Source organism: Nycticebus coucang, chromosome 4 (assembly GCF_027406575.1).
Source record: "Nycticebus coucang isolate mNycCou1 chromosome 4, mNycCou1.pri, whole genome shotgun sequence".
NCBI lineage: Eukaryota > Metazoa > Chordata > Mammalia > Primates > Lorisidae > Nycticebus > Nycticebus coucang.
The window spans coordinates 99,548,633-99,562,291 of NC_069783.1; the positions used below are offsets into that span (position 1 = coordinate 99,548,633).

Below are 13,659 nucleotides of genomic sequence, written 5' to 3' on the forward strand. Positions count from 1 at the left end.
ATTATTTGTCAAGGGTACCGAGACATGCTACACACAGCCATTTTACTGAAATTTATACACTTTGGGAAATGATCAATTTTACTTCTGCCAAGATCTCTTAAAACATGTATACATTTTTTGGCACCCTCTGTATACATTTGGTAATTGTCTAGAATAAAGAATACATAAAGAACTCATAAATCATTAATAAAAAGAGAAAAATATGGCTCGGCACCTGTGGCTCAAACGGCTAAGGCGCCAGCCACATACACCTGAGCTGATGGGTTTGAATCCAACCCGGGCCCACTAAACAATGACAGCTGCAACCACAAAATAGCCAGGTGTTGTGGCGGACACCAGCTACTTGGGAGGCTGAGGCAAGAGAATCGCTTAAACCCAGGAGTTAGAGGTTGCTGTGGGCGGTGATGCCACAGCACTCTACCCAGGGCGACAGCTTGAGGCTCTCTCTCAGAAAAAAAAAAAAAAGAGATAAAAGTAATTCAATTTAAAAAGAGCAAACAATTTGAACATACATTACTATATAGAAAATATACAAATGGCCAGAAAGCACATGAAATATGCCCAATATCATCTGTCATCAGGAAAACATAAATCCATACTATAATAAGATGCCACTTCACACTCACTAGTAGACCTATATATGTGTGTATTTTTTATTTCAACAAATTTAGGAGGGACAAGTGGTTTTTTGTTACATGAATGAGTTGTATGGTGGTGATGACTAAAATGATATTCTTTATCTCACAGTTTGCGTTGTCCAAGAGCTCAAAATCAGCAGTTTCGGCTCAGGGTCTTTCATGTCATGATGTAGCAGTCAGGATATTGACAGAGGCTGCAATCTTAGAAAAGTTTGGCTCGTTCAAATGGCAGTTAGCAAAAAACTCAGTTCCTCACTGTGTGGGCCTCTCATATGGTTGTCTTGGGGCATGGCATTCCTGTCCTCCTGGAGTGGGCTCTTTGGGAGAGAAAGAGAGCAAGCAGGAAGCCACAGCTCCTTCTGTGACAAGTATCCAACACTATACACCAAGACTTCCACTCTAGTCCATTCTTCAGAGGTCATTCCATCCAGTTCACACTCAAGGGCAGGGGCTCCAACTTTTGAAGGGAAAAGTAGCTAATAAAATCGCAAGCATTTAAATCCCATATACTAGATGTGTTCCTGAGAAGGCTGTAACAAAGTACCATACACTAGGTGGTTTAAACAACAGGGATATATTGTCTCACATTTGTAGAGGGGAAGTAAGTCCAAGATCAAGGTGTCAGCAAGGTTGGTTTCTTCTGAGGCCTGTGGGAGAGGATTTGTTCCAGGCCTCTTTTATAGCTTCTAGTAGCCTCAGGCAACCCTAGGTTTGAAAATAGCCACCTTCTGCCTGAGTCTTCACATTGTTTTCTTTCTCCATGTGTCTGACTCTGTGTCCAAATTTCCTGTTTCTATAAGGATGAGTGTTGTATTGGATTAGGGCCAGTGCTAATGACCTTAATTTAACGTGGTTACCTCCGTAAGACTATTTCTAAGTGAGGTCACATTAGGAGATGTGGGGGAGTGGGTAGGACTGTAACGTCTTTTTGTGGGACACAATTCAACAGGTATGCTCTGATTCTGGTCTGATCTGCTCCCTGCTTATGATGATGATACATGTAGTATTCTATGAGCTAAACAGACCACTAGGCCAGGCACAGTGGCTCACACCTGTCATCCTAGCATTCTGGGAGGCCGAGGCCAGTGCAGGATGCTCTGATTCTGGTCTGATCTGCTCCCTGCTTATGATGATGATACATGTAGTATTCTATGAGCTAAACAGACCACCAGGCCAGGCACAGTGGCTCACACCTGTCATCCTAGCATTCTGGGAGGCCGAGGCCAGTGCAGGATGCTCTGATTCTGGTCTGATCTGCTCCCTGCTTATGATGATGATACATGTAGTATTCTATGAGCTAAACAGACCACCAGGCCAGGCACAGTGGCTCACACCTGTAATCCTAGCACTGTGGAAGGCCGAGGCCAGTGCACTGCCTAAGCTCACAGGTTCAAGACCAGCATGAGCCAGCGCGAGACCTCGTCTCTAAAGATGGCTGGGTGTTGTGGCGGGTGCCTGTAGTCCCATTCGGGAGCCTGAGGCAAGAGAATCGCTTGAGCCCAAGAGTTTGAGGTTGCTGTGTGCTACGATGCCATGGCACTCTACCGAGGGTGACAAAGTGAGACTGTGCCTCCAAAAAATAAGAAAAGAAAGAAACCACCATTGTCAGAGAGAGAGAGTCTGTGGCAGGGCCTGGTGAGAACCCTGATTGCTTGATCCACAGTTAATGCACTTTATTTTTAAAGTTTTATTAATTTTTTATTTTTCTGACACAAGAGTCTCACTCTGTCACCCCGGTAGAGTGCTGTGGAATCATAGCTTAGAGTCAATGTCAAGCTCTTGGGCTCAAGCCTGTCTTGCCTCAGTTTTTCTATTTTTAGTAAAGATGGGGTCTCGAACTCATGAGCTCAAGCAATCCACCCATCTTGCCTCCCAGAGCGCTATGATTATAGGCATGAGCCACCATGCCCAGCTAGTTAATGCACTTTTTTGGGGGGAGGGGGGTTAAGCGCTTCATTCTCTCTTAGGCCCTGCCCCAACCTCCTGCCCCACTACTTCAGAGGGTGCCCCTGGGGCCAGTAGGTGGTGCAGGTGTCTTGCCCGTGACCTTGTTAGCACAGTCCAGCAGGGCGGTGTGAATGTCCTTGGCACAGGCAATCTGGGTTTTGATGACTGCCAGGTACTGTGGGTAGGGTAGGCTGTCAGGTTGCACTGCGTCTGGTTTGGTGGCTGTGGGCACCAGCGTCAGAGAATGCTTGGCGCTGTCACAACTCTGTGACAGGCACTCATGTGCCAGGCGCAGGCAGAGCTCCAGCTGGTCACAGAGTGCATAGAACTCCTCCAGGCACTTGTCAAAGCGTTGTATGGGTCCATCACTGCTTTTTTGTCCGTTGTCAATAGTAGTGTTCTGAATCAAGTTCTGGGCTGCAACCTTCATCAAAGTCTGTAGACTCTCTTTCAACTGCGGGATGAGCATCTTATAACGCTGCACAGGATCTAAGTCCTGTTGCTGCAGAAGTCCGCTCTGAGCAGGGCCCACTAGTTGTGCCAGCGGTTGTCACTGCTGCTGGGGCCCCGGACCCCCAGCCAAACCCGGACCAGATCTAGTTAATGCACTTTTGATAAACCACCCAGGGTTCAGCCATCTTTGATCCAAAGTTCCCTGAAGATCTATTATCTGTGGGATGCATTAAGCTTTGTGTTTTTCCCAAGCTAAAAGTTTCATATTGATCCACCAAGTTCTGCAGTTCCAGGTATGTTTTATAAGAATCCCTTAAAAGTGGAGGAAGGGGGATCAATTTTCTAGGACCTACATCATTCAGAATTTAAGCTATACACACTGGAGGGGGAAGAGAGAGAGAGAAAGTGATAAAAGAAACAGGACTATAGAAAGAAATACGAACAACATAGGAAAAAGAAATAACAATCATGCCAATTTACACTCTGCCACAACTTTCAGTGCAAGTCAGAGTAAGATGGAAGATAAAAATAAACCCTTCCTGTTAGATGTACCTGCATATATTTGTAGCATTTCAAGAATGATAACAAAATGCACAGCTATGATCCACCAGTCACCTAGAGATAAAGAATACTGGGATGTTCTCAGCATCTCTCTCCTTCCTCTCAAGAGTATTTACTATTCTCAATTTTGTATTTATCATTCTCTTGCTTTTCTTTATGGTTTTACTACATACGATAAACTTTTTTTTTAGAATAAACTCTTAAACAATATCCTACTTAGTTTTGCCCAGTTTTGAACTTAATGCAAATGTGTCTAGGCATCTGTGGCTTTCCATTCTTTGCTCCCCTGGGGAAACTCATACATATTCACGTGGAGCTGAGACTCATTCATTGCCATTGCCGTGTGCTACTCTCTTGACCATCCGTCCGTCCTCCTATTAACAGATAGGTTATTTTTGTTGTTATCAAAAAAAAAACATCTTGCTAGGAACATTCCTAGAAATGTCTCCTGGTGTACTGTGCAAGACTTTCTGCAAGGTATATACCTAGGAATATAACTGATAGATTGTGGATGAATGTATCTATAGGTCATTGATAAGTTGTTTAATTTCATGAGGGTTGTAACCAATCTGCACTTCTGTCAGTAACATCTATCAGTTCTTGCTACTCCAGATCTCAACAACACTCGGTATTAATCCAACATTTTCACTCTCCTGAAGTTTATCTTACAAGCTGACTTGAGAACCAAACCCCCACATTACTCCCCACCCTAGGATGCCTGATGTCTATCACTTAATAGGTGCCCAATAAATGAGAAAAAAAAAAAAGGAAAGGAATCTACACTTTGGCCATTCGGTAAACTACAGATGTTTTTCCATATTTTAAATGATTATCGGCACATTCCAATTTTTCATTCTGTCTCCAAGTTATGGAGTGTCAACCGATAGCAGAATATTTGTTCCCAAACTCAAAGGCTATCCAAGAAATTTAGGGCAGTAATGTTGCCTCGAGGGGTGGAACATGTACTAAATTTGCATTAAATAAGGATATATTCTGAGAAACCTGTCCATATGTGATTTTGTCACTGTGTGTCATAGGGCAGCGTTTGTCATAGTGCACGCCATACACTTGATCTTAGCCAAAGGTGGAGAAGTGGTGTGTAAGTATACCCATCATACAGTGTACTTACCACAGCAAACCTAGTTGTATACACCTAGGCTATATAGCCTGTTGCTCCTAGGCCACAAACCTGTTCAGCATGTTATTGTACAGAGTACTGTAGGCAGTTATAACACAGGGGTACTTGTGTACCTTAACACAGAAAAGGTACTATAACAATATGACAGAAAAGATTTTAAAAAGGTACACCTGTGTAAGGTACTATGAATAGAGCTTAAAGGACTGGAAATTGCTCTAGTGAGTCTGTGAGTGAGTAGCGAGAGAATGTGAAGACCTAGTGTGCTACTAGGCATGACTCTGGGCTTAAAAATACTGTGTACTAGGCTACACTAAATTTAAAAAAACAATTTCTTTAATAATCAGTTAACCTTAGCACACTGTACCTTTTTTGCTTGATAAACTTTTAATTTTTTTTTAACTTTTGGACTCTTTTATAGTAACTCTTAGCTTAAAACACACATTGTGCAACTGTACATAAATATTTTCTTTATATCTTACACTCTAAGCTTTTTTATTTAAATTTTATTTTTATTTTTTACTTTTTCAACTTGTTTGTAAAAATGAAGATGCAAACACACAACTATGCCTAAGCCTACCAGAGCTATCGTCATCACTATCACTGTGTTCCACATCTGCGTGCAGACATCTGTTCCCACTGGAAGGTCTATAGGGGCAAAAACACGCATGAACTGTCATCTCCTATGACAACTGATAACTGATAACTCCTTTGAGATAACTCCTGAAGGACCTGCCTGAGGCTCTTTCACAGTTAACTTTTTTTTTGTAAGTAGCATGTTCTAGAATAACGTTAAAAGTATAGTACGTAAATACATGAACCAGTAAAAGTTATTTATTATCAATGTCAAGTATTATGTACTATACATAATTGTATGTGCTGGACTTTTACAACACAAGCGATGCAGTAGTTTTGTCTATACCGGCATCACCACAAACACGTGAGCAATGCAGCGTTCGTCCTCTTTGGTACGGTTTAGCCTGTGCATTATACAGTTAAGGAACGACACAAGCGTTCAGTGCCAGGGAACCTAGCGCGGTTTGGCAGCTCTCAGAGAAGGATCTTGACCTGGATCCAAAAAATTGTGGAAAGTTAGGAGAAAACCAAGGCTTGGAGCATGAGAGAGGACCCGCCGGAGGTGAGCGTTGTTGTTGGAGAATCCAGATGTCCGAAGAGGAGGTAGGGAGACGCGGCCAGCTGCGCAGCCAAGGTTCCGGAACAGCCCAACAGAGGTGCAGCCGGGGGCACGCAAAGGAAGGGGTGGTTAAAGAGTCACGTGGGAGTGAGTACCAAGGCGCCTAGAACAACAGAACCCAAGACTAGAAAAAGAAGAAATACACTGAAGACCAACAACTCTGCTCCCTCGGGGGTTAACACCAGGAGCTGCAGTCCAATAAAGTCCCGCGGGCTCCACGAACGTACCCAATCAGCCACAATCTTACCCAGGCCGCAGGCGGTGCCCTGGTCCTAAAGCTTTTGCTCCCGACAGCCTCAGGGACCCGGCGGCTGTCAGCGCCTGCGCAGTCCCCGGGCTCCGCCCCCTCTCCCTCTCTGGCCGGGTTTTCCCATAGTCAACATGGCGGCTCCCTGTGTGTCTTATGGCGGAGCAGTTTCCTACCGACTCTTTCTTGGGGGTAAGATTAGCCTTGCCCGGAACCACGGATTCTGGAAAATCGCGGTAGCTGAGTTTCAGACATGTACCGGACCCCGGGTAAGGCCCAGGAAAATTGGAAGTAGAGGTCTCTGTAGTGCTGGGAGGTAAAGCCGGCACCGCCACCTTCCCTCGATATTTCCTGTGTCCTGAGGAGGGGTCTTAGGTATTTAGTAGTTTTCTGAGGTTGGGAGTGTAGTGGTGGGTTTTGGCATTCAGAGGCCACTTCAGGGGTTCTTTCTCGGTTTTTGCAGAAACACTAATGCAACAGGGCAAAAGAAGTCTTTTTAAGCGATTTTTGGGTTCTCAGTAGCGACCCTTACTAGTTTGCTTTCGCCTGCATGCCAATCTTGTAGTATGCATGTTGCATATTAATACATTGATACAATTGCACATGTCTGTTGTTTCAAGTTAGGGGCAAAGGAGTAGTCTTACTCGTGCATGGCCAGACTTTTCAGATTGTATATTTATGGATGTCAGCGTACTGTGAAATTTACAGAGGGAAATACAGAAAAACGGAGTGCAATGCCTAATTCAGACTAGAGTGATAAAGGCTGGAGTCATGGCCACGCGCAGCTTCCCAGAGAAGATAATAGCAAAGAGCAATTTTCAGCAGCAATTAGGAGTTAATATGAAAAAAGAGAGGTATTATGTTCTTGAAAGATGTAACAAGTACATAAAGATATAGAAATGTAATTGGGGGTAATAGGCAACAATAAATAATTGGTTGTACCATAGGATTTGGGCGAGAGAGTGGTGAAAAACAGGCTAGAAAGTTTTGCAGGGGTCAGAGTATGATCTGTTTTGGTATGCTAAGGTAGTTGAATTTTTTTATCTGTCACCAGTGAAAAATAGTGTTGACGTTATTATGAGCAGTTGACGGTTCCCTTCCATGGTGTACTACAAAGGTTACCCATGAATTCTTAAATCCTCTATCAGTATAACTTAATATAGGAATACTAGTTTAGCTTTCTGTAACATTTATGATTTTCATTAAAAAAAAAGTAGGCCAGTTGCTATTTTGAAAAATACTGCCACAAAACAGGATGTCTTCCTAATTTTTATTTTTTACTAAGCACTTTCTTAGTGCTTAAGTGTTCAGTTTTTACTGACCTAATATGCCTTTATGTCAGCCAGAACTTAACATTTAACATTTCAATGACACTTAACATTTGATAGCCTAAATTCTACATGTTTTGGTTTGACTGTAAACACATTCCTGTTTCTTTCTTTAAAAAGAAAGTATATGTTCTATTTATCTCTCATGGATTCCTGGAGGTTATAATATACCATATTTATCACAGCATTCCATTGGTGTACAATAGTGTCTTAATAAATGTGGTTGGTAAATGAGGAAAACCACTTTGAAAAACTAATTTCTTTTTTTTTTTTTGCAGTTTTTGGCTGGGGCTGGGTTGAACCCACCACCTCCAGCATATGGGGCCAGTGCCCTACTCCTTTGAGCCACAGGTACCACCCCTGAAAAACAAATTTTAAAATTGACTTGCATTTTTATCAGATGCTTTATACAGCTCTATAAATTACTTATGCCTCTCCAATAATTTTTGAATATATATTGTAATCTCTGTTTGGTAGGGTAAGTTCCCTTTAAGATCTAATCCGGTCCTTGTTAGGATAGAATTTAATGTGTTCCTCATTGGTTTAATTATGGAAAATATGTCTACATTAAAATTTGTGTTTATGTAGCAAATTAAAAATTTTCTTGTGTAAAGAGAGCTTGATAATAGATGCTACTATCATTTCAACCTGTTTTCCTTAGAAAGCAGTAAACTTTGTTATACTGTGCTTCATTGTTGTAATAAGGATGATGACTGTATTAGTTATTTATTGCTGTATAGCAAATTATCCCCAAACAACAGACCTTTGTTATCTCAAGTTTTTTTTAAATTTTAATAGAATTAGGGGGTACAAGTTGAATTCTGTTACATGTATACAGAGTGTCCATAAAGTTCATGTGTGATTTTATGAACACGAACTTTATGTCCACTCTATATATTGTATAGTGGCGAAGTCTGGGCTTTTGGTGTCCCTATCACCTGAGTAGTATGTAGTATACTTTCTGAGTTACTTAACTTAGAATAATCGCCTCCAGTTCATCCAACTTGTTGCAAAAGACATTATTTCATTCTTTCCTATAGCTGAGTAGTACTCCACGGTGTACATATACCACATTTTCTTTATCTGCTCATCATATGGGCACTTAAGTTGATTCTGCTTCTTTGCAATTGTGAATTGTGCTGCAATAAATAAGCATGTAAGAGCAGTGTCTCATGGTTTTTATAGGTCATGTTCCTAGGCAAACTTTTCTGGGTCCTTTTGGTCCTGATCTCATAAGGCAGCAGTCTTTTTTTTTTTTTTTTTTTTTTTTTTTTTCTTTTTTATTGTTGGGGATTCATTGAGGGTACAATAAGCCAGTTACACTGATTGCAATTGTTAGGTAAAGTCCCTCTTGCAATCATGTCTTGCCCCCATAAAATGTGACACACACTAAGGCCCCACCCTCCTCCCTCCATCCTTCTTTCTGCTTCCCCCCCCCATAACCTTAATTGTCATTAATTGTCCTCATATCAAGATTGAGTACATAGGATTCATGCTTCTCCATTTTTGTGATGCTTTACTAAGAATAATGTCTTCCACTTCCATCCAGGTTAATACAAAGGATGTAAAGTCTCCATTTTTTTTAATGGCTGAATAGTATTCCATGGGATACATATACCACAGCTTGTTAATCCATTCCTGGGTTGGTGGGCATTTAGGCTGTTTCCACATTTTGGCAATGGTAAATTGAGCTGCAATAAACAGTCTAGTACAAGTGTCCTTATGATAAAAGGATTTTTTTCCTTCTGGGTAGATGCCCAGTAATGGGATTGCAGGATCGAATGGGAGGTCTAGGTTGAGTGCTTTGAGGTTTCTCCATACTTCCTTCCAGAAAGGTTGTACTAGTTTGCAGTCCCACCAGCAGTGTAAAAGTGTTCCCTTCTCTCCACATCCATGCCAGCATCTGCAGTTTTGAGATTTTGTGATGTGGGCCATTCTCACTGGGGTTAGATGATATCTCAGGGTTGTTTTGATTTGCATTTCTCTAATATATAGAGATGATGAACTTTTTTCCATGTGTTTGTTAGCCATTCGTCTGTCGTCTTTAGAGAAAGTTCTATTCATGTCTCTTGCCCATTGATATAAGGGATTGTTGGCTTTTTTCATGTGGATTAATTTGAGTTCTCTATAGATCCTGGTTATCAAGCTTTTGTCTGATTGAAAATATGCAAATATCCTTTCCCATTGTATAGGTTGTCTCTTTGCTTTGGTTATTGTCTCCTTAGCTGTACAGAAGCTTTTCAGTTTAATGAAGTCCCATTTGTTTATTTTTGTTGTTGTTGCCATTGTCATGGCAGTCTTCTTCATGAAGTCTTTCCCCAGGCCAATATCTTCCAGTGTTTTTCCTATGCTTTCTTTGAGGATTTTTATTGTTTCATGCCTTAAATTTAAGTCCTTTATCCATCTTGAATCAATTTTTGTGAGTGGGGAAAGGTGTGGGTCCAGTTTCAGTCTTTTACATGTAGACATCCAGTTCTCCCAACACCATTTATTGAATAGGGAGTCTTTCCCCCAAGGTAAGTTCTTGTTTGGTTTATCAAAGATTAGGTGGTTGTAAGATGTTAGTTTCATTTCTTGGTGTTCAATTCGATTCCAAGTGTCTATGTCTCTGTTTTTGTGCCAGTACCATGCTGTCTTGAGCACTATGGCTTTGTAGTACAGACTAAAATCTGGTATGCTGATGCCCCCAGCTTTATTTTTGTTACTAAGAACTGCCTTAGCTATACGGGGTTTTTTCCGGTTCCATACAAAACGCAGAATCATTTTTTCCAAATCTTGAAAGTACGATGTAGGTACTTTGATAGGAATGGCATTGAATAGGTAGATTGCTTTGGGAAGTATAGACATTTTAACAATGTTGATTCTTCCCATCCATGAGCATGGTATGTTCTTCCATTTGTTAATATCCTCTGCTATTTCCTTTCTGAGGATTTCATAGTTTTCTTTATAGAGGTCCTTCACCTCCTTCGTTAGGTATATTCCTAGGTATTTCATTTTCTTTGAAACTATGGTGAAGGGAGTTGTGTCCTTAATTAGCTTCTCATCTTCACTGTTATTGGTGTATACAAAGGCTACTGACTTGTGGACATTGATTTTATATCCTGAAACATTACTGTATTTTCTGATGACTTCTAGGAGTCTTGTGGTTGACTCTTTGGGGTTCTCTAAGTATAAGATCATGTCGTCAGCAAAGAGGGAGAGTTTGACCTCCTCTGCTCCCATTTGGATTCCCTTTATTTCCTTGTCTTGCCTAATTGTATTGGCTAGAACTTCCAGCACTATGTTGAATAGTAAAGGTGACAGAGGACAACCTTGTCTGGTTCCAGTTCTAAGAGGAAAAGCTTTCAGTTTTACTCCATTCAGTAAAATATTGGCTGTGGGTTTGTCATAGATAGCTTCAATCAGTTTTAGAAATGTGCCACCTATGCCTATACTCTTCAGTGTTCTAATTAGAAAAGGATGCTGGATTTTATCAAATGCTTTTTCTGCATCTATTGAGAGGATCATGTGATCTTTATTTTTGCCTCTGTTAATATGGTGGATAACGTTTATGGACTTGCGTATATTAAACCAGCCTTGCATCCCTGGGATGAAGCCTACTTGATCATGATGAATGGCTTTTTTGATGATAAGCTGTAATCTATTGGCTAGGATTTTGTTGAGAATTTTTCCATCTATATTCATGAGTGAGATTGGTCTGAAATTCTCCTTTTTGCTTGGGTCTTTTCCTGGTTTTGGTATCAGGGTGATGTTTGCTTCATAGAATGTGTTGGGGAAGATTCCTTCTTCCTCAATTTTTTGGAATAATTTCTGCAGTACAGGAATAAGCTCTTCCTTGAAGGTTTGATAGAATTCTGGAGTGAAGCCATCTGGACCAGGGCATTTTTTAGTTGGAAGCTTTTTTATTGTTTCTTTGATCTCAGTGCTTGAAATTGGTCTGTTCAGGAGGTCTATTTCTTCCTGGCGAAGTCTAGGGAGAGGGTGTGATTCCAAATATTGATCCATTTCCTTCACATTGTCAAATTTCTGGGCATAGAGTTTCTGGTAGTATTCAGAGATGATCTCTTGTATCTCTGTGGGATCAGTTGTTATTTCCCCTTTATCGTTTCTGATTGAGGTTATTAGAGATTTTACTTTTCTATTTCTAGTTAGTCTGGCCAATGGTTTATCTATTTTATTTATTTTTTCAAAAAACCAACTCCTTGTTTCATTAATTTTCTGAATGATTCTTTTGTTTTCAATTTCATTGATCTCTGATTTGATTTTGGATATTTCTTTTCTTCTACTGGGTTTAGGCTTAGATTGTTCTTCTTTTTCCAATTCCATAAGATCTCTTGTGAGATTGTTGATGTGCTCTCTTTCTGTTTTTCGAATGTAGGCATCTAAAGCGATGAATTTTCCTCTCAAAACTGCTTTTGCAGTATCCCACAGGTTTTGGTAGCTTGTGTCTTCATTGTTGTTATGCTCAAGGAAGTAAATGATTTCCTGTTTTATTTCTTCCTTCACCCATCTGTTATTCAACAGAAGATTGTTTAATTTCCATGCCTTTGGGTGGGGTTGAGCATTTTTGTTAGAGTTGAGTTCCATCTTTAGTGCCTTATGGTCTGAGAAGATACAAGGTAAAATTTCAATTCTTTTGATTCTGTTGATATTTGTTTTGTGTCCCAGGATATGATCAATTTTGGAGAATGTTCCATGGGGTGATGAGAAGAATGTATATTCTTTATCTTTGGGGTGGAGTGTTCTATATACGTCTATCAAGCATAGTTGGTCTAGGGTCTCATTTAAATCTCTTACATCTTTGTTTAATTTCTGTTTAGAGGATCTGTCCAGCTCTGTAAGAGGTGTGTTAAAGTCCCCTGTTATGATGATATTATCAGATATCATATTGCTCAGACTGAGTAAGGTCTGCTTCAAGAATCTGGGAGCATTTAAATTGGGTGCATAAATATTTAGAATTGAAATGTCTTCTTGTTGTAGTTTTCCCTTGACCAATATAAAGTGACCATCTTTGTCTTTTTTGACTTTAGTTGCTTTAAATCCACATGTATCTGAAAATAAGATTGCAACTCCTCTTTTCTTCTGAATTCCATTTGCCTGAAAAATTGTCTTCCAACCCTTGACTCGGAGCTTTAATTTGTCTTTTGAAGCCAGGTGTGTTTCTTGCAGACAGCAAATGGATGGCTTGTGTTTTTTAATCCAGTCAGCCAATCTATGTCTCTTCAGTGGGGAATTCAAGCCATTAACATTTATTGAGATAATGGATAAGTGTGGTAGTATTCTATTCATCTTATTTGGTGAGAGTCCATTGCTTAGTTTTATCTTTTGCATCAGTGTGGAGGTTAGGTTCTGTCCTTTGATTTCTGAGTTCTTACTTTGCTGCTGATCCATTGTGGTGGTCAGTGTGCAGAACAGGTTGAAGTATTTCCTGTAGAGCTGGTCTTGTTGTGGCGAATTTCCTCAATGTTTGTATATCTGTAAATGATTTGATTTCTCCGTCAATTTTGAAGCTTAGCTTAGCAGGGTACAGAATTCTGGGCTGAAAATTGTTCTGTTTAAGTAGATTAAAGGTAGATGACCATTGTCTTCTTGCTTGGAAAGTTTCATTAGAGAAGTCTGTGGTAACTCTGATGGATTTGCCCCTGTAGGTCAACTGGCGCTTACTCCTGGCAGCTTGCAGAATCTTTTCTTTTGTCTTGACTTTGGACAGGTTCATCACAATGTGTCTTGGAGAAGCTCGGTTAGAGTTGAGGCGACCCGGGGTCCGATATCCCTCTGAAAGCAGTGTGTCAGAATCTTTGGTGATGTTTGGGAAATTTTCTTTTATAATATTCTCTAGTATGGCTTCCATTCCTCTGGGGCATTCTTCTTCCCCTTCTGGAATTCCTATAACTCGTATGTTGGAACGCTTCATAAAGTCCCATAATTCTGACAGTGAATGTTCTGCTTTCTCTCTCTTCTTTTCTGCCTCTTTTACTGTCTGAGTTATCTCAAGAACTTTGTCTTCTACCTCTGAAATTCTTTCTTCTGCATGGTCTAACCTGTTGCTGATACTTTCCATTGCATCTTTAAGTTCCCTAATTGACTGTTTCAGTTCCTTCAGGTCTGCTATATCCTTTTTATATTCTTCATATCGTTCATCTCTTATTTGATTC

At 40.4% G+C, this 13,659-nt stretch overlaps 2 protein-coding genes across 5 annotated transcripts in view; one reads left to right on the forward strand and one right to left on the reverse strand.

Moving 5' to 3' along the window:
- Positions 1-302: 302 nt before the first annotated feature.
- Positions 303-6,240, reverse strand: LOC128583905 (mediator of RNA polymerase II transcription subunit 29-like). Of its 4 annotated transcripts, none has more exons than XR_008379583.1 (2): positions 6,157-6,238; positions 303-1,095 (listed from the first exon to the last, which is right to left on the reverse strand). XR_008379583.1 is itself a non-coding variant. In XM_053588558.1 (2 exons), the coding sequence occupies exon 1, from the start codon at positions 3,052-3,054 to the stop codon at positions 2,635-2,637; it is 420 nt and encodes a 139-aa protein (XP_053444533.1). In that variant the 5' UTR covers positions 3,055-3,203; the 3' UTR covers positions 303-1,095; positions 2,619-2,634. The 4 variants fall into 4 exon arrangements, 1 of the variants encoding a protein (XP_053444533.1); XM_053588558.1 differs by lacking the exon at positions 6,157-6,238 and adding an exon at positions 2,619-3,203; XR_008379581.1 differs by lacking the exon at positions 303-1,095 and adding an exon at positions 5,529-6,032 and having other exon boundaries at positions 6,157-6,240.
- The window catches only part of MRPS9 (mitochondrial ribosomal protein S9), a 74,477-nt gene continuing 66,844 nt past the window's right edge, over positions 6,027-13,659 (forward strand). The window contains exon 1 of the mRNA XM_053588557.1: positions 6,027-6,445. Within this exon, the coding sequence (XP_053444532.1) occupies positions 6,311-6,445 (135 nt within the window). The 5' untranslated portion in view covers positions 6,027-6,310. The remainder of the gene's footprint in view (positions 6,446-13,659) is intronic.

Bases quoted from the DNA above. Each gene is read 5' to 3' on its own strand.
- LOC128583905 (XM_053588558.1), bottom strand. From the start codon at position 3,054: ATGCTCATCCCGCAGTTGAAAGAGAGTCTACAGACTTTGATGAAGGTT.